At 54.9% G+C, this 20,015-nt stretch overlaps 1 protein-coding gene across 1 annotated transcript; it reads right to left on the bottom strand.

Moving 5' to 3' along the window:
* Nucleotides 1-13,816: 13,816 nt before the first annotated feature.
* Nucleotides 13,817-18,021, bottom strand: LOC128338693 (transcription factor HES-2-like). The gene is made up of 4 exons (XM_053281458.1): nt 17,890-18,021; nt 17,681-17,776; nt 16,497-16,593; nt 13,817-14,815 (listed from the first exon to the last, which is right to left on the bottom strand). Exons 1-4 carry the CDS (start codon nt 17,980-17,982, stop codon nt 14,550-14,552), a joined length of 552 nt encoding a protein of 183 aa, XP_053137433.1. The 5' UTR covers nt 17,983-18,021; the 3' UTR covers nt 13,817-14,549.
* Between the last annotated feature and the right edge of the window lie 1,994 nt (nt 18,022-20,015).

Raw genomic sequence — 20,015 nt, 5'->3', positions numbered from 1 at the left:
TGCGTCACACACATTCCCGCTGTCCTTTGTTTCCAGTACCCTCTGAGCACACACTGTCCTTATGGTTGTCTCTGGGGTGCACTTTGTCAAACATTTGTCCAGGTGAGTCGCTAGAGTTAACCTTCAGGCCTCAACTTCCTGCCCAGGGGCTCTAGAGGAGGGATTCTTTACTCTGGCCCTCCAGATGTTGTTGGACTACAACTCCCATCTTCCCCAGCCTGGCTGTGAATGGTGGGAGTTGTAGTCCGGCAGCATCTGGAGATCCAGGGCTGAGAGCCCCTGCTCTATAGATCACACCTCTGAGCAGGGAATGGGACCCTCTTGCCTGTAATGACCAGATAAATGCATGCTCATGATCACTCAACACAAAGAGACGCTACAATCATCCCTCCTCTTGTATCTCTGCACGAGTCCCTGTTCTAGTAGTGACGCCTCTCTCCAATCAGGAGGCATGCCCAGAACAGTGACTCACAAAGAAGCACGTGTGTGTTTCTGTGTTTCTTCTGTGGAAGGCTAATTCTTACATGCCAAAATATTCACAGTGAGGAAGCGAAGACGTGAGGCATGCTTAGAATTGAGCAAAAACGCCTGCCGCAGCCGTCAGCAGTTCAGGAAAGGCTGTTCTGCCTGTTACCCCACACTTGCTCTCAAAGACCATCAGGCTTCTGGACCCTCTCCTCCTCCTCCTCCTCCTCCTCCTTCCAGTCACCTATATAAGACTCTTGCATAAGAGGCATGACCCTTTCCATGGCACAAGGGCGTTGCACCTTGGGCCCTCTCATCACCACCTTTTGCCTCTGCCGATAAGAACTGGACAAGTGGGGACAGGACAAGTTTATACGAGCATGCTGGGTACGAAGAAAGTGGGAAGAGAAGTTTTCCTCCCTGTCACAAAATAGGGTCATAGGAAGCTGCCATCTACTGAGTCAGGCCCTTGGTCCATTTAGCTCTGCATCATCTGCACAGGCAGGCAGCAGCTCTCCAGGCTTCCAGGCAAGGACCTTTCTTGTCCAGCCCTGCCCAGAACTGCCAGGGGGCTAACCTGGGACCCTGGTGCCCCCAAAACCTTCCACTAGGAAGTTTGACACATGGGGCTTTGAAAGCCTTTTAACTTGCATCTCCTCCTCCAGAATGGAGGGGCTGCATGTCCACATATCGGCCAGATTTACCCTGAAGTCCCTGCAAGTTATCGGGGAGCAGTTTGCCCACAATTTGGGTTTTCCATTGCATGTTAAGAGTGTAGCCTGATTTATATCTGGGGTTTAAAAACATCCACTATTTGCGTCTGTTTTTTGGGACAGCTACAAGTTCGCTGTAAACTCTCAGAAAAGCCTGCTGTGTGTAAAAGTCCAAGGGGCGACTGCCTTGCCTCACCTCGCCTCATGAAGGGGTGCCTGCCCCTGTCCGTGTGAAGAATGCCACTTTCTAGGGGGCAGCAGCATGCATGGCAAGGCTCTTCCCTCCACGCCCTCCTTGGGGGCTTCCTGTTGAGGCGTTTGGCTGGGCATTGTGGGAAACAAGTCGGATGCCGGAGTGGACAGACGGTTCATCTGACCCAGGCCAGGAGGACTTTCCTTGCATTCTTATGGTGCTGAGAAGATGGCTGGATCCTCCCTTCAACACCTTGTCAAATGTTCAGCTGCCAAGTTTATTGCCCCCACCCCCGAGATCCTCCTCCCCGCAAGCCATGAGTCATCCAGCCTGTGCCAGGTCCTCTCTCCTTGGGGAGACATTTCTCTGCAAATCCCACCCTTGGCTGGGGCCGCAAGCCCACAAAGAGAGTGGAGCAACCGGTCCCACCTGCCTCCCCACCATCCTCTGAAGCCGCAGCAGCCACTCGTGGCCTGACAGACAAGCCTTGGAGGCTTCCCTGAAAGCAAGCAGGCAAGCATGCGCCCTTTCGGGCCGGGGCTGTCTCGGCTTGCAAACCTGCTCGTGCGTGTTCCCTCCGATGAGTCACTGGCAGGAGGTCCGGAGAAGGAAAGACCAGTTCCTCATCCAGCTCGGAACTGCCAAGCTTTCCATCCACTGCGTCTGGGGAGGCGCCGAATGAAACCCAAGGGATGTGGCCGACCCCACACGGAGTGCCCTTGTGGGAGAGGTAAAAGGGCTTCCTTCTGGAGGGACTTGAAAACCTGGGTCTTTGGGCAGAATTGCCCAGTATGATGTCCTCGAGGAACAGCAGCCCTGTTCACACGTTATGTTTGAATCGACACTCATAGGATTGACACTCATAGAATGCACGAGGACGGTTATTCACACGATGTGTTGGTCACAGGCACGGCAGGACACTTCTTCCCTGCATCCTGCATTTCAGGGGGCCTGCACCCAGCTTCACTTTTAACACAAACTCATCCACATCAAAACAGGTGTGTGTGTGTGTACAGACAGGTGAATGCAGGTCCAATATAATATGGCTCCTGTCTGGTTCTGTCTTAGCCAAACCTCTGCTAAATGAGGCATGTTTTCTCCTGAGTTAAATGTGGAGTGGAGGCACTCGTTAATATTAGAGGGCGTTAGGGAATGAACGGCCTGTCCACAGAGGAGTGTACTTGCTAGGCTTCTGCATGAGTAGCTGTCCTGAGCAGCCTCGGGAGGGCTCCTAGCGCACTTATAGAGGGCATGCTTTGGAAAGAGGCCAAGCCACATCAGTGGCAACCACATTCTTTACTGGTCCCGCTCTGTGGTGGGAGCAGTCACGGCATCCCATTCCTCCTCCTCCTCCTCTTTATCCCGTCCTTAGTCCAAGGTGTTGGCAGGCACAAAGCGAAGCACCCTCTGGCCTAGGTGGCCGGTGGGAGCTAGCAGAGATCTCCCCTCTGGTGCTGGTCACCTTTCTGATTTAGTCCGTGAGCCAAGCCCACAAGTTTTGGCCCTTGGTGCCATCTCAGAGGACGAATGCTCATCCTGATTGCATGGCTCAAATTCCCATGGTGCACTGCCAACCCCTGTGAGCCCTAGCAAGCCCCCTGGACATGCTGCCCTCTGGAGCGCCCCCCCCCCCCCGTGAGAAGAGAGAATCTCAGCCCGTGCCCCTTCTCTCACTCCACTGTGACAAGCTGCAGCTGCTTAAGTGCCTCCTTCTGTGCAGCTCTTAAAGGTCGGAGGTGGTCCTCCACGGCGTCAGGTGTCACCTCCTCACACAGATGTCCGTGGGTCATGTCTGCTTGGGAGCCAGCAGGGTCTGGAGCTCCTCCAGAGTCCTCTCCCTGTTCCTGGGAAGCCTGTGCTGAGCGGCAGTCCCAGCTCCCATGTCGAGACGAGACGAGACGAGATGAGAAGGTGTCGGGAAGGTGTCGTTGCACAGCTCTGGTGTGCCTGGAGGGGGAGGCTGGCCTCATGTGGGCTGGGTGCTTCAGCCCTTGTGGTTTGAACTGCCAGAGAAGCCTCTTCTGCGCCTTTCCCCTTCCTTGGGATTCCTCCAAGTCCCTTGCTGGCTGCAGCCTGACCGAAACCGAGAGCCTGCCTCCGCCTGCAGGGCCAGGCAGGCATTCTCGGGCTGCAGGGGTTAGACTTGGTGCTCCGCTTGTTCCCCTTCCAAGTCATGCCAGCCCAGTTTGGGGAGGGATGGAGGTTTCCATCCATCTGTCGGCTCCTCGACACACCCTTGCCTGCATGTCAGGTGAGGAAGTGGCAGAGGACGTGGGAAAAGGTCACGAGAGGGCCCTGGTTCTTCGCCCTGTCTGGGGTGGAGCTTTGTGCCCTGGGTACAGAGCAGAAGCCGAATTCTGCCTGGCAGACGGGAGACCTGGAAAACTGGAGGTGCCAAACCCTAGTAGTGGTGGTGTTGGATTTTATGCCGCTTGTGCCTGCGTGTGGGGAAAGAAAGGCACGGCCATCTGTTCAGCGGAGTCCTGCCTTCAGTTCGGTTTCAGAATTATGGCCAAGGGAAGACTCTTTCAAGCCCCTTGGATGACCTCGCCCACAGACCTCAGTGGGGCACAGAGGGGCGGGCTTCACTCTGGTGGGATCACGTCTGATGTCTCGGAGGAGGGGGGAGTATGCAAGGAATCCCTGAGCAGATATATTTTTAATTTAGGGCCGTTACTCTGTTAAAGCATCGGTGCTTGGTTAATCGCATGAGTTTGGGCCAATGTCTGATATTTGCACAGGGAGGAGAGCTGGCCTTGTGGTAGCAAGCATGAATGGTCCCCTTTTCTGGTCTGTGACTGCAATAAACTGACTACTACTCCCCGGACAATAGAGCCATGAATATCATCACGAGTGACCATATGTGAGCGCTGTAAGATACTCCCCTTGTATAACATCTGCTTTGCATGAAGGAGGTCCCAGGTTCACTCCCCGGCAAAATAACTCATAAAGCCAAGTCGGTGTTGACTCCTGGCACCCACAGAGCCCTGTGGTTGTCTTTGGCAGAATACAGGAGGGGTTGACCATGGCCATTTCCCGTGCAGTATGAGATGACGCCACCTTTCAGCATCTTCCTATATCGCTGCTGCCCGATAGAGGCATTTCCCATAGTCTGGGAAACATACCAGTGGGGATTCAAACCAGCAACCTCTTGCTCCCTAGGCAAGTTATTTCCCCACTGCTCCATTAGTGTGTGGCCTGGCTTATATTGGGGCTAAAACAATCAACTTGTTGAGTTGGTATTTTGCGGCAACTCCAAACACGCAGTAAGACCTCAGAGAAAAGCCACAGTAAAGCCTGCTGTCTGGGAAAGTTCCTGGAATGGGCAGCGAGGACACACCATGCGCAGAAAGCAGAGAGGAGTTTCCCTCCTGCTCATTCTGGAACTCAGTACTGAAACTCAAGGGTCATCCAATGAAAGTGATTTAAGAACATATAAGAACATAAGAGCAGCCCTGCTGGATCAGGCCCAAGAAGGCCCATCTAGTCCAGCATCCTGTTTCGCACAGTGGCCCACCAGATGCCTCTGGGGAGCCCCCAGGCAAGAGGTCTGTGCCTGCCCTCCCTCCTCCTGCTGTTGCTCCCCTGCAACTGGGATTGAGACGCATCCTGCCTCTGAAGCTGGAGATGGCCCACAGCCACCAGACTAGTAGCCCTTGATAGACCTGCCCGCCATGAAGCTGTCTAAGCCCCTTTTAAAGCCATCCAAGCTGGTGGCCATCACCGCATCCCATGCCAAGGAATTCCATAGATTAATTATGCACTGTGTGAAAAAGGACTTCCTCTTCTCGGTCCTAAATTTCCCAACCTTGGTTCTGGTGTGGTGAGAGAGGGAGAGAAATTTCTCTCTGTCCACCCTCTTCACTCCATGCATAATTTTATACACCTCGATCCTCTCTCCCCTTCGCCACCTCTTCTCCAAGGGAAAGCGCCCCAGATGCTGTAGCCTTGCCTCATGAGGGAGGTGCTCCAGGCCCCTGATTTTATTGGCAAGAGAAGATTCAGGGCAGTCCAAATAAAGTCCTTTGCATAATTAATTGATGGTATTTGCCGCTGTGCTATATGGTGATGCCCAGTGGCGTTTGAAGATGATTAGACCACTTCTTGGAGACCAGACCAGACAATGGCTACTTGTTACAATGGCTAAGTAGAACCTCCATGTTCAGAGGCAGTATACCTCTAGTGCTGGGGGCAGCAACACTAGGAGAGGGCTGTGGCTTTCTTGACTTGCTTGGGGGCTTCCTGGTTGGCCACTGTGGGAAGCAGGAGGCTGGTCCAGATGGCTGGGGACGATGGGAGTTGTAGTCCAGCAGGGTGATTTAAATGATTGCCACCAATCCGCAAAAGCCACCAATGGCTCCCAAAATGGCGGTGGCCTGGGCAATGCTGTCTGCACAGGGCCTGGGCGCTCATGTGTGTGCAGCGACAAGGTACCTGGGCCTCCCCTGCTAGAGACCCAGGGCAGAGGAGGGCTGGATCTTGAGCAGCCCCAAACTGGGAAACTGGGGCCAGCACTCTCCCAGGCCCATGGACCAGACCCTCGGAATGGGGCCTGGGAAACCGGGCCAGGAGAGCATGCGTCGTCCGTGCGCGAGCAACACTTCCACGGAAGTGATGCTGGCCTCCCTCTGCGAACGGGAGCCCGGAGAAGCCGCGTCTGCTGCAGCCCGCGGGAGCTCTGTCTCGGCGGCACAGAGTGCAAGGCTGGCCCGGAGCAGCGAGACAAGGACGCACACACCCAGCCACGTGGGCCCGGCCGGGGCAAGGCAGCGCGCCCCTTTCCCACGCTGCTCAGGCCGCCACCTGACACTGGGAGCCTGAGCCCTCCGGTGCTGGAAGCCGCACCCGCTCCTTGGAACCGACGAGTGAAACTGCCGACTCAGTCGCCGCAAGCCGCGTGGGTGGCTGCTGAGCGGCCCGTCTCTCCGGAACAAGCCCGGGCAGCTCTCTGGAGGGCGGCAGACCCAGCCGGGGACTCGCAGCCGGAGACGGGGCAGCCGGGCCGGGGAGAGGGGCGCGCCGGCCTCCTGGGACAGGGTGGGGGCGCCCAGCTCAGGAGGCAGGCTGGGCAGCTGTTCGGGGTGGCAGGACTTGGCGTGCTCCCCGGGCTAAGCAACCCAACCTTGGCTCTGCAGATGCTGTTGGGCTTCAATTCCGATCAACGCCAGCCACAAAGGCCTTCCCGGCCCCACCCTCAAAGTGGGAACCTGAGTCGTCTTCTTCTGCCCCAGTTCTTGCTTCCCCAAAGCTCTGGGGTGGGGAACAGGTTGCAGCCACCCCCGCGACACACACACACACGATTGCAGGGTTGTAGCTATAATTGAGCGGATGGGTTCAAAGAACCCGGGGCCCCCAAACCCTGAGGACCCCCCTGCTCCACCCCTCCCCATTTTCTTCTTTATCTCCCCCACTCCAAGCGGCTGCTGGGGAGAGGGGTGGACAGGGGCCCCCTCTCCCCTAGCGACGCCCCTGCATGGCTCTCCCGATGGCGCACCACTGATGGGGCTTACTGCTACAAGATGCCCTGATACAAAACTATGGTGTGGCCACATTTGGAGTACTGTGTACAGTTCTGGTCACCATAGCCCCCAAAAGGACATTGCAGAACTGGAAAAGGTGCAGAAGAGGGCAACCAAGATGCTCAGGGGCCTGGAACACCTTTCTTACAACACCCAGTTGGGGGAAAAAGGCGACTGAGGGGAGACATGATAGAGGTCTATAAAATCATGCGTGGTGTGGAGAAAGTTGGTGGAGAGAAAATTTCCTCCCCCTCGCATAACACTAGAAGCAGGGGTCATCCCATGAAACTGATTGCCACGAAGTTAAAGACTGACAAGAGGAAGTACTTTTTCATACAACGCACAATTAACCTATGGAATTCTCTGCCACAAGATGTGACAGCCAACAGCCTGGGTGGCTTTCAGAGGGGTTTGGATAAATTCATGCATGACAGGTTTATCAATACCTACTAGTCTGGGGGCAAGATGCCTCCAAAATACCAGTTGCAGGAGAGCAACAGCAGGAGAGAGGGCACGGCTTCATCTCTTGCCTGAGGGCTCCCCATCTGGTGGGCCACTGTGGGAAACGGGAGGCTGGACTGAATGGGCCTTGGGCCTGATCCAGCAGGGCTCTTCTCCTGTTCTTATGAGGTGGCCATTTCCCTGGTGAACTTGGCAAGGGGACAGATACTGATGGAACAGGTGGTGTCTATCAGTGACTTATTAGTCACTATGGCTACGTGGAGCTCCCATGTTCAGGGGCAGAATATCTTTGCATACCAGTTGCTGGCAAGCAACAGCAGGAGGGTCTCTCCTTGGAGGCCTTCCAGAGAAGCCTAAAGACTCCCCTTTTCAACCTGGTGTTTCATAATATCTAATAGGTTTTAAATGGTTTTAAAATGAGTTTTTTTATGATACTTATTTTAACTGCTCTTATTTTATGTTTTAGGGTTTTTTTTAAAAAAAGGATGTGAACCGCCCTGAGCCATTCTGGGATGGACGACAGGGGATGAAGGCATCAGTGGAGCTCATCTGGCTAACCCAGCTGGGTGCCGCTTCATCCGTCCTTCCTTTGGCTCCATACGGATTACAGCTGGGGAGACCCCGGAGGGAAGACCCCCTCCCCAGTTCCCCCCATACAGGGAGTCACATGGCACAATTCATTTCCACCTCGCCTTGTAAGATAAGTGGAAAGGGCCTCCAGGGCTGCTTCCTGCCTTTGCAAATTCCCTCCCGCACACTCGCCTCCCCAAGCCTAAGAACCTCCCTGTCTCGACTAGCATTCCATGGATCAGACCCAGCTTTACGAGTGCGAAACGCGCCAGCCCCAGCCCTGGTTGCAGGGCGGCCCCTCGGCACAACTGCTCAGCTTGCCACGGTCATGTTTCTGTCTTCATCCTCCAAGTCCAGCAGGTCTCTCAGGCTGGCTTGCTAAGTCTTTGAGAAGCACCGAATAGGCAAAGAGGATCTTCTGTGGATCCAGTCACAGTGCTGGAGAAGGGGCAGTTAACCCACCTCCCTGTTCTGTTTTCATAAGAACAGAGGAAGCTGCCTTCAACCGAGTCAGACCCTTGGTCCCTCCAGCTCAGTATTGTCTGCACGGACTGGCAGCAGCTTCTCCTGGGTTGCAGGCAGGCGTCTCTCTCAGCCCTACCTGGAGATGCTGCTGCCAGGGATGGGACCCGGGACCTTCTGCATGCAAAACAGACACGGCACCATGGAGCTATGAATGCTCCTGATCAACAGACGCAGCTGCCTTCTGAGCCAGACCCTTGCTCCATCTAGCTCAGCATTGTCTTCACTCACCGGCAGCGGCTTCTCTGAGGTTCCAGGCAGGAGTCTCTTCCCCAGCCCCACCTGAAGATGCTGCCAGGGAGTGAACCTGGGACCTCCTGCATGCCGAGCGGAAGCTATATTCCCATTGCCGAAGGCAATATCTTGCCGCAGAGACTGCTTACATGTAGTCACCCATCCAAATGCAAACCAGGGCAGACCCTGCTTTCACCCTCTCCCCACTGCCCCCAAAGCTACTATTTGTTCTGTAGCGGAAAACATGCCGATACCATAGGCTACCTGTACATTTCCCACCACAGAGCAAATTGCATCCCGGAGGCCTTTAAAGAGGGCAAACAGTAAAGGGGGTGGTTAAAAACCCTCACCCAGTGCCACAGCTCCAGTCCTTATGGGACCTCCTATATCTTAAACATCTATTCAGGAAACAAGCAGTTTCTTGACCTATCGAGGAGCCACTTTTCGAGGGGCACACACACCACATTTTGCAGAGACCTGCCACTCTCTGTCCAGAACTGATCTGGGAGGAAGCCTGTTCGGAGAGCTTGCAGGGGAAGCCAGCTATGCACAGTGGTGATTGGCTGGTGCTTGCGTATTTTATTTTATTTTATTTTATTTTATTATGTCTTGTATACTGCCTCCTCCAAATACTCTAGGCAGTGAGCAACAACAATACCAATACCAATTTTAAATAATAATAATAATTAAAGGGCAAAAGCCTGGTGAAATATGTAGGTCTTAAGAAAGGTCTTAAAAGCAACTAAGGAATGAATCTGGTGGGGAAGGGTGTTCCAAAGAAGAGGGGCAGCCACAGAGAAGGCCCTGCTATGGGCCCAGGCACCACACACGACCCCAGGGCCCACAACACTGAGGAGGGCCAGCTGAGAAGACTTCACGGGACGGGATACGACCGGCCGAGAGAGGCGATGCCAGAGATATACAGGTGCTAAGCCCATAAGGCTTTGTAGGTGAGAACCAGCACTTTGAATTGGACCCAGAAACGAACAGGCAACCAGTGCAACAACCAGAAAAGAGGGTGCTCATATCATCAGAGCCCCACTTCGCCACCCACCCAGGAGAGTTTTAAAGCCATCTCAGCTAGTGGCCATATCCCCACCTTGTGGCAGAGAATTCCACAAACTAACTGTGTAAGAAAGGACTTTCTTTCTCTTCCCCTTTTTCTTTCTTGCTCTGGCCAGTCAGTTTCATTGGATTCTCCTTGCGCCGTGAGAGAGGGAGCAAAATGTTTCTATGTCTACTTTCTCCACACACCACACATGATTCTATAAACCTTTCCCTGAGGGCCTCTCTCCCCATTCTCCCTCCCTCCCTCCCTCCTCTCTCTGCTTGGGAAATATCTCTGCCATAGCCCTAGGTTTTCAACAAAGGGTAGAAGTGAGAAGAAGTGAACAGCTGGTAATTAAGCAATTGCATCAAGTTTTCCCTGCTCCTTTTATGAACAAGGGTGAAGCATCAAACTGTCACAGGAGAATGATTTGCACAACCAGGTCTGCATGGTATTTCAGGTTTTATTTTCACATTCGGGCATCTACAATTTCTACTACACATGAAGACTTTAGGGTGCCATTTGGTTTAAGGCCTGTCATTTTGAACTCAAGGGATCATCTGGGATTCTTTTGGGGAACAAAATCAAGTTTCTAGCCCTTGTGGCATGAGAGATTGAAATTGGGCAGGCGGGCAGGCCTCCAGATATCAATCGATTTGGAGTTCATGTGTGCAAAGGTGCTGGATGTAGGCTGTTCAGGGTTTAACAGATCATAGCCAGCACTTTGACATTGTTGTGGCTGGGCCGATGGGAATTGTAGTCCAACCACATCCGGGATGGAACCCGAGGTTGGGAAACCCTGCTCACGGCTGCTGACTGGTCGGAAATAATAAGGATAATAAGGAAGCTTTTGATGGGAAGGAGTCTCTGGCTGTGAATCCCACAAGGGCTGATACTTGCCAGTCATCTGACTCCTGTTCCTGCACAGGCAGCACTTTCAAGGTGCCTGCAGGTGGCTGCCTTTGTGGTTTCTTGGCCTGGACTCCTCTCCCTCTGGAAAGGTGGCTGGGGATCCTTTCTTCCCTCCCAAGCCAGCCACGGCTGGCAGCTGGAGCCTTGTGCTCCTTGCCAGAGCCGGAGAGGCTGTGTTTCACACAGGCAGGTTAATCACCTGACAACACAAAAGTGATAGTTTTTGCTGGTGGGAAGGGGACACCCCAGACCCAACAGGCAGAAAGGACATGTGTCTCACATCAGCTCCGGTGAAATAGTGACCTGCAGTTCAGACATTCAGCTGCCAATAATAACAGGAACAGAGGGAGCTGCCTTATACTGAGTCCGGCCCTTGGTCCACCTAGCTCAGTATTGTCTACTACACAGACTGGCAGCAGCTTCTCCAAGGCTGCAGGCAGGAATCTCTCTCGGCCCTGTCCTGAAGATGCCACCAGGTGCCAGGGATGGAACTGGGAGCCTAGATGCTCTTCCCAGAGCAGCTCCATCCCCTGAGGGGAAGATCTTACGGTGGTTCTAGTCTCCCATCCATATGCAACCAGGGCAGAGCCTGCTTAGCTAAGGGACAAGTCCTGCTTGCTACCACCAGACCAGCTCTCCTCTCACCCTCTGCAGCTACTGCAGCAAATTCGCCTCCTTCCCTCCCACCCACCTATACGTGGCCAACAATAAGCTCTGCACCACAAAGGTTCCCATGTGGGGACAAGCCCAGGCAGAGCCCTGCGAGGGAGCCCAGGAGGAGCTGCGGCTGGGGCGTGTTGGGGCAGCGGGTGCAAATCCCAGCTGAATGGGGCTTGCCAAGCACAGAGGCCTTTCATGATCTGCAAGGAGGGCGCTTCCCCCCCCCCCGCCGTCCCTGTCCTCCTCCATCTGGACAAGATCCAAGGAGAAGGGAGGGGTGCCAAGCCAGCAGACTTCCTGACAGGAAAGCCACCTGTTAGCAGACCAGCAGAAGCGAGCGCAGCCGCCCGGCTCAAGCGTCTCCCCTCTGGGCTCAAAGGGAGGCAGCTCAGCCCAGCCACGAACTCAATGCACGGCTTCCGTTCGCCTCCTGAGGAGAACCACACTGGCCTGTCTCGTGGTAGGGATTGCTGAGATACGGATGATGACCTACTTGGAAGAGGAGGGAGGGTCAGATGGCCCAGCCACACGCCATGAGGACACGCTGAGCACACATGTGCTGCTTCCCCCCCCCCACCCGCCCCCTTTTACCTGTGCTGCAAAAAGGAGTTGACTCGAATTCGTGCAGACAGAGGTTGGAATGAAATGAATGTGATTAGGTGAACTCCCCACCGCCCCGCCCCGTGCATCAGGAGGAGGACAGCAGGTGTCCACATCCTTTTCATGAAGGGTTGGCTGGTGGGAGAAGTGACCTCCTCAGGGGCACTGCTAGGCACTTCAGCCATCTGGTAGGGAAATGGAAACTCTCAGTCCTACCTAATAATACAGCACAGGCCTAGAGGTGGAAGTGGAAACAGCGGAGGGCCAGGTTATTGTTATAGTTGCTTTTACATTTATCTCCCGCTCTTCCTCCAAGGAGCCCAGAGCGGTGTACTACATACTTGGGTTTCTCTTTCACAACAACCCTGTGAAGTAGGAAAGGCTGAGAGAGAAGCGGCCCAGAGTCACCCAGCTAGTTTCATGGCTGAATGGGGATTTGAACTCGGGTCTCCCCGGTCCTAGTCCAGCACTCTAACCACTACACCACGCTGGCTCTTGCAGGTGACACCGGGAGCTGAGCTCTCTCCCAGGCTCCATGAAGCTGCTTCCACGGGTGGTGCACTTCCTTTTTGGAAGAAGTCATGGAGGAGGAGGAGGAGGAGGAGGAGGGTGGCTGGTGAGATTTGGAGCTCTGGGCAGTTTGGGGGGCGGGGGCTGTGCCCCATGGGCCCTGCCACCCCCTGGAGTGGACCATCCAAAACTACTGTTAAGGAAGGAGCGTGAGGCACCTAATTTGGTGAATGCACAGTTAAGGGGGCGAGGGGGGTGGGATTGTTCAAAAACAGGTCCCTGGAGGATTAGTCCATCTCTGGCTTTTAGCCATGATGGCTGAATGGATCTTCCATGGGCAGAGGCAGTATACCTGGAAGTGCCAAGTATGGGAAATGACTAAGAGGACTATTGTCTTCATTTTTAAAAAAGCAACAGGATGCAAGTGGGAGACCTGCTGGTTTGGGGCTGCTTCTTTGCCCAAAATCTCTCCCCCCCCCAACACACACTTCCTCTACCCTCCTTCCCATATTTGGCTTTTAAGATACTCAGCCCACCTTCCAAAATAGTTTGAGGGATGTTTCAACCTGGTGTGTAATTAAGCATTCCAAATATTAATAAGAAGGGTTCTGGAGCTCTTCACTGGGCCAGATCTATCCATGCCCCCTGGCACTCACGGCCATCTCCAGAATCTTAGGTGTGGATTGCTGATAGTTCCTCCATGGTAAACAAGAAGCACTCTGCACATACTCAGGAGCTAAGCAGAGGTATAAACTAGGTATAAGTAGGATCCAGAATGCCACTTATGCCATCGTCCTGAGAGCCGAGACAAACCCTTCCTATCCCCCCCCCACTCTCCCATATTGACTGACATGAAGAAAGTTACTCAAAGGAGTCCCACTGAAATTAAAAAGGACGAGTTGGGCAGCACACAGCATCAAGTCTGAAAGCCAGGCCTAAAACCTGCTGTGGACAGGCATGGTGTGGTTTTAAAAATGCAGTTTATAAATGAAGAACTCTCTGGACTGGGAGGAGAGCTGGTCTTGTGGTAGCAAGCATGACTTGTCCCCATAGCTAAGCAGGGTCTGCCCTGGTTGCATATGAATGGGAGACTTGATGTGTGAGCAGCACTGGAAGATCTTCCCCTCAGGGGATGGAGCCGCTCTGGGAAGAGCAGAAGGTTTCAGGTTCATTCCCTGGTGGAATCTCCGAGAGGGCTGAGAGAGATTCCTGCCTGCAACCTTGGAGAAGCTGCTGCCAGTCTGTGAAGACAATACTGTGCTAGATAGACCAATAGTCTGACTCAGTCTATGGCAGTTTCCTATGTTCCTATGTGACTAGAGGCAAGAAAATTTTTGTTGTTGTTAAGTTTTGTTTTTGCTAGAACGTTCCCCATACAGATGGTGTGTTTTAAAACGCAAATTAAATCACTGTTTTAAACCATTTTATTGTGTCTCAAATCTACAAATAGAAACACAAAAGTAAAGTGCCATATGACCTTTGGCTGGAGCCAGGCCAGATCTGTGCAAGTCACAGACCAGAGGAGGGACACAGTCCAACCACCCTTGGGGTTGACTGGTTTGCACTTCTCCAGCCCCACCCCACAAACGCATTATCACAGAGTCCAATGGAAGGGGAGAGGCGATTTCTGGCCAGATCAGGAATCCAGATCACAGAGCTCAGGAAGTGGCCAGAATTCCGGCAGCTGCTCCGATAAGCGTCCTGGACCACAGGGTTTTTTTCCATGCTCCTGAGTTAGAACTGAGGTATGCTTCACTCTTACTTTTAGAGTCTGTAAGGAAGAGGATTGCCCCACCCTCAAGAGGCACCCCCCCTGTGTTTCCGCGCACACCACTTTCCTGGGTGTGCCCTTCTTGACTGGAAGGAGGCGACTCCAGCGACTCCTGCAGAGACACAACAGGCAGCCTCCACGGGAGTGCAGGCCATTTTGCCGTGTGAAGCATCAAGAAAGCGATCCAGACTTGCACCCAGAGGCAGAAGCGCGGTGGAATCGCCTGCCCTCCGTGGAGGCAGGTTCGGAGGCCGGCCTGAGCGGCAAATCATGCAGAGATGTGGCGGACAGCCAGCCTTTCGGCAAGCATGTTCTGGCTCCTAGGAACCTTTCACGGACCTGTCCTCCTCTGCCGGGAAGGCCTGCCGCTCTACCAGGGCCTCCAGAGGGTCGGCTGTGCCACAGGCAGGTGTGCAGAAAGGGGGGGCTCTTCCTGGGGCACCCTCGGGCCCCGCTCCTGGGCCACGTCCTTGGGGCTGCCGCAGCCACAGTCCCAGCTGCGCTCCTCGCTGCCCCGCTGAAGGTGCCCCAGGAGGCTGTGGCAGGAGTCCCAGTTCAGGAGCTTGTACTTGGGCAAGAGGGTGGCCAGGCGCGACAGGCAGGCCCGGTAGCCCTCGCAGTAGCTGCCGGCAGGGTCTGTGGGGGAGAGAGAGAGAGCCTGGGGGTCAGCAGCCAGCTAATGAGGCCCCTCCCGCCACAACAGAGCCAATCCCACACTTTGGCTGAGCATTGCCTCATTATCCCACCAAGGAGAGCAGGCGGGAAGTTGTACCGTGCATGGTGGACTTCAGAACACACATTAAGCAGCTCTCCTTTTGGGCTCAGCACCTCATCCTGTGTCTCATGGGTGGAGAGCGCTGTTCCCTCTAACAGGGAGTTCTAGCTGTTGACTACAACTCCCAGCATCCCCAACGGCAATGGCCTTTGGCTGGGGATTCTGGGAGCAGTAGTCAACAACAGCTGGGGATCCCTGTTCGAGGGAGAGCCCATCCCTTTTGCTAAGCAAGAGATCCACCCAGGTCTGTGTGAAGCTTGTCTGCTGTAAGAGAGCCCCCTTAGGGAATAGGGCCATAGTTCAGTGGCAGAGCAGCCCGTCTGCATGCAGAAGGTCCCGGGTTCCACCCCTGGCGGCATCTCCAGGAAAGACTCCTGCCTGAAACCTGGGAGAAGTGGCTGCCAGTCAGTGTAGACAAGACTGCGCTCGATCCTGAGCCAATCCTCTGACTCCGGAGGCAGCAGCTCTAGTCTGGGTTCCTCTGCCACATGAACTTTCCTCTTCTGCCTTTGTATCCCTTCACTTGTCAAGTCTCAAAAGCTGCGCCACCATTCTCTGGACTCTGGAATACCCATCAGTTTTAAGACTGCCTCTCTCCCACTTTTTATCTAGCAATTTTATCTCTCCCACTTTTTATCTCCAGCCCAGGCTGAAGTGGGCTGTGTGTGAAGCTAGAGCTGCCTGCCTTTTGAGTGAATTCATGTAGTCCTTCAGACTAAACCACCCCGAGAAGCAGCTTGATATAGAGTGGTTGGAGTGTCAGGTTACTGGGCCTCCTTGAAGCATTTGCTGTTGGCTAGCCTACCTCACAGGATTGTTGTGCATATCAGGCAGGGCAAGGAAGAACCGTGTATGCCACTCACTCCGAGCTCTTTAGAGCAAGAGTTCCCAACTTTGGACCCTCAGATATTGTTGGACTACAAATCCCATCACCCCCAGCAGCCAGCCAGCAGCTGCAGCCTCCTCATGTGTCAGACAGAACAAGGTATTTCCCAGCCCTGCTTCCCAAGATCTTGTGAACTGGAGATGCTGCCAGGCAGGGATTGAACCTGGGACTGTCTCTGCTCTGCCATGGCGCTCTGGCCTGTCTCTGGAGCATTTCAGCCCTCCTTCCCATTGGAGGAGACTTCTGCTCCCTTTCTGCCACCCTCTCGCAGGCTCCTCCTTGGTCTAAGACCACAACAGCATTCAGTGGCCAGACACAACTTCCTCCCTCTCTTATGTATTCATTTGTCACACACTTGTAGGCTGCCTGACACAGACATCTCTAGGTGGTGTACAGAGTTTGAAAATGCAGACAAAAACAGAACAATAAAACCGGACAAGTTTACAGGATAACAATGAAAATAGTTTTAAACATTTTAACTAAAAGTCTGAGAGGACAGATGTATATTACGGGTCTTTTTCAAAGCAGCCAGAGAGCAATCCCCAGCCCAGTTCATTCATGCACCCACTGCCCCCCATCCCAGGTGGGATAATGAAGTAATGAGAAACTCAGCAACACACACACACACACACACACACACACACGACATCACTCACCAGGGACGGGGTTGCAGCTGAGAGCCGGGAGCTCCTTGAGAAACTGGACGGTCATCTCCAAGATATCTGCCTTCTCTAGCTTGGAATAGCGAGAATTCTGGAGAGAAGGGGGGGGGAGTTAAAAGCCATAACACAGAAATAAGAGGAAGTCGAGCACATGGCAAAAATCTGCCTGACTGCATTTCAGTCCTCTCCTTACCCCAAGGAGCAAAGTGCACAGTTCTCCCCTCCCACACTTTCTTCTTCTTCACACGAATCCGGTGAGGGATTGAGTGGGGAGTGATGATGACGACTGCTCCAAGATCACGCTGGGAGCTTTAGGGAAACCCTAGGAGATTTGAGCCCAGGGTCTCCCTGTCTTGGTCCAGCACATTGACAACTGTGCCAGGTGGGATTTCTGGTCACTGACTGCAATCGACCACACAGGCTTTATTGAGAGTTAAACACGCCTTTAAGAGGGGGCCATTAAGTCATTTAAAGATGCATTTTCCATATCTGTTAGGGCAGTGGTTGGCTGGGCTTAGAGAGCAAGGCACCTGGGAAAGCTGGAGGCCTGGTCGCCAAGCAGGACTGTGGAGTGGGGGCTTCCATCTAGGGTGTCCTGCAGGCACGCCAGCAGTGGAGAGGGTTCCTGGAGTTGTATGGGGGTGGGGGGCACATGAAGTGTGCCAAGTAGGGGGCAAAGCTCATTATCCCCAAGTGGAGGCGTAGGGGGGACCGGATCCTGAGCAGGGGCCAAGGAGAGTGGACCAGTCAGAGTGGAGCAGGACCCCCCCAGGGCATCTCCATGCAGTCCCCCAACAAGCCATCCCGACTCAGTGCTGAGTCTGCTGCAGACAGATTCATGTAGGGCCAGGCAAACCCGTGGAACCTCCATGTAGGCAAGCAGTCAGCTTCGGAAGACCAGAGCAGAGGAGAGGTGCCGTGTCACCCACCTACCCTGCTTGGGGGGCTTCCAGGAAACCTTTTGCTGGCCAGCAAGGCTGGACTAGGTAGACCCAGCAGCTTGGCTCTGATTCTGCCAGGCTGGGCTTGTTTGAGCTGTGGGAGCCCTGGGACTTGGATGCTCTCTACCTCTGGCAAAGGGTGGCCAGGGGAAGGCACTCTGCACACACCCAGAGGCCACTCTCTCTCTCTCTCTCTCTCATCTTCACGCACTTTGAGCTCGGCGGCAAGCTACTTACATCTTTGCCGATCAGGGGCAGGATGAGGGTCTTGAGCTGGTTGAGGCTGTCATTGATGCGCGCCCGGCGGCGCTTCTCCATCAGAGGCTTGAGGGTCTGCGGGGAACAAGGAGGAGGTCAGTCAGTCCGACGGGCCGGGGGGGGGGGGGGAGAGGGGCGCAGGGGGAGGCGGGCGGGCGGGCGGGCGCTGCTGCCCCCGCGGCTCTCACCTTCCGCAGCTCGGGGGCCCCCGCGGCTTTCTTGGTGGGGCCCATCTCGGGGCAGAAACTCGACGGCGCTTCGGAGCTGCTGCGGGGCGACATGGAGCCAGCCAGGACGAGAGGCGCTGCCTGCCGGGAAGAGCGAAGAGCAGGACTCGGCTCTCCCGGCCCGCCCGGGCTGCTTTTATGCCGCCGCCTACGCGGCCCGCCCCCTCCAGCCAGCGCCTCCCATCGGCTGGCTCGGGCCCCCGCATCGCCAAGAGACGCCTCAGCCCCGCCCGTGCGCCGCGCCGCCTCCCAGGCCATCTGCTCCCGGCCTAGCAGGCTAATCAGACGCCCCCCTCCCCACCCACTTGACCCCCACCCCATGTCCCAGTAGGTGGGGCGGCGGCTCTTCTCTCTCCCGCGCCGCCTGCAAGCTGGCCATTCGTCCGGTCGAGCTGTGCAGTTACCGTGTGCAGCTCTACCGGACGAATGGCCAGCCTGCAAGATGATGCTGGTGGTTCTTATTCTTATTCAGAACATCGACATTTCGCCTTTCAACAACGTTTGACAGCTGACCCCTGTTCTGGTAGCCCCCACCCACCCGAGCATGCTTCTGCCCTCACAGGCAGTCCTGTCTTGGGGGTCTTGGTCACGCTGGAGAGTGACAGGCTGCTGATCTCTGGGTTGGATACATCAAGAGGATGGGAGAAAGGTCACAGGATCCCGAGGATCGTTAAAACCTGTCACTATTTCGTGTTTTCAGAAGAACATGCTCCCGCCTGTGCATGAAAGAGAGCAACTACTTAGACGGCGCATCTATTCCCTCCCAGTCTCTGGGCTGTACCCCGACGTGTTCTCAGGACGCGTGTAAAAAGGGACAACAAGCACAATCTCGGATGCGCCCCAACGCCTGGCTCTCTAGCCAGGCTCAGAAGAACGCCTTGCAGGTTGCAATGCCTCACCTGTGGGACGCTGGAGAAGAGGAAGGGCATCTTTCCCTCCTCCTCCTCGTTTTACTTCTAACCAGCTGAAATAGTTTTTTTGCGAGTCCCGACCTCAAGTGTAAATCAACCTTAGCTAGATTCTGTTTTACTAAATCTGCATTTGAATCACGGGGCGGGGGGCGGGGCGGGCTTTATCCAGCTTTATTGGGATTGCAGCCTGCAGCCTGGCCCTCTGCAAGTTTACTCAGAAGTAAGCTCTAACGTTATCCATGGGCGTTATCTCTGGTAACTTCAGAGAAGGTCGCAGCCGAGCACCGTGTAATTCTGGGCGCCTTTACTCGGCAAGTCCCGCAGAGTTCCGCCGGACACACACACTAGTAAGCGTCGTTAGCCGGGCAGCTTTAGGAATGACTCACTTTATCCGGGCTGGGATCATGCGTCTGAGGCTTTGAAAAGTGGACACCCCCGAGATTTATTCCAACGGACAGAATCTGTATCAACTAATCTGGTGGGTGGGGTGTTGTGCTCTTTCTTTCCTTCTTGCCCCCCCCAACTCGCTCCCCAACTCACCCCACCCCCACCCAAGCCAACGGGTCTCTCAGAACATCTGCTTAAATCCTAAAAAAACAGAAGGAATCGGTTTCCCCCACCCGCACCCCGCCCCGCCCTCCGCCTCTTGGACGTTTGTGTCTTTCGGGCCGCCCGAGTGAAGCGCCTTTGAAGACGCGCGTCTGGGGCGCCTCCGGCCGCTCTCCAGGGTGCTGAAGAGGCGCGTGTCAGGGGCCCGCCAGCTCGGCTGCCGGCGGCGGGACCCCACCACAACGCCCCCTTTCCACGCTCAAGGGAGGGGGGCTCGCTCTCTTCCCCCACCGCCCCTCCCCACGGGATTAGGCTGTTAAAACTCTGGCCGCGTCCTTGGCCCGTTGGGGTGGGATTGGGCTCACTCCATCTGCGCCCTCCCCCCAAATTCTCCGCGTGGCTCCAGCCCGTCTTCTTTGTCCCCATCGCGTTCTCCGCTGCTCCGACGTAAAGCATTAGGATCTACCCCCGCCCCCACCGCGAGCAATTTACAGATGGGCACCAAGGTAGACTCGGTTCTCGCCATACCTTCCCGAAGCCGTTGGGACTGGGGGGTGGGGGGAGAGATTATCCTGCTCTGAGCCCCTGAGCCCTCGCTGCTTCCCAAGCCGCGTGTGCTTGGGTGGG

The sequence above is a fragment of the Hemicordylus capensis genome, chromosome 16 (assembly GCF_027244095.1).
Source record: "Hemicordylus capensis ecotype Gifberg chromosome 16, rHemCap1.1.pri, whole genome shotgun sequence".
Lineage (NCBI taxonomy): Eukaryota > Metazoa > Chordata > Lepidosauria > Squamata > Cordylidae > Hemicordylus > Hemicordylus capensis.
The sequence above is the reverse complement of the archived record's forward strand: the minus strand, read 5'-3'. Positions and strand labels throughout refer to the sequence as shown.

Excerpts from the sequence above, each read along its gene's own strand:
- LOC128338693 (XM_053281458.1), bottom strand. The coding sequence starts at position 17,982 with ATGTCGCCCCGCAGCAGCTCCGAAGCGCCGTCGAGTTTCTGCCCCGAG. Across the intron at positions 17,777-17,889 it reads GGGCCCCCGAGCTGCGGAAG|ACCCTCAAGCCTCTGATGGA; the intron begins GTGAGAGCCGCG and ends TGTTCCCCGCAG. Across the intron at positions 14,816-16,496 it reads CAGCTGCAACCCCGTCCCTG|ACCCTGCCGGCAGCTACTGC; the intron begins GTGAGTGATGTC and ends TCTCCCCCACAG.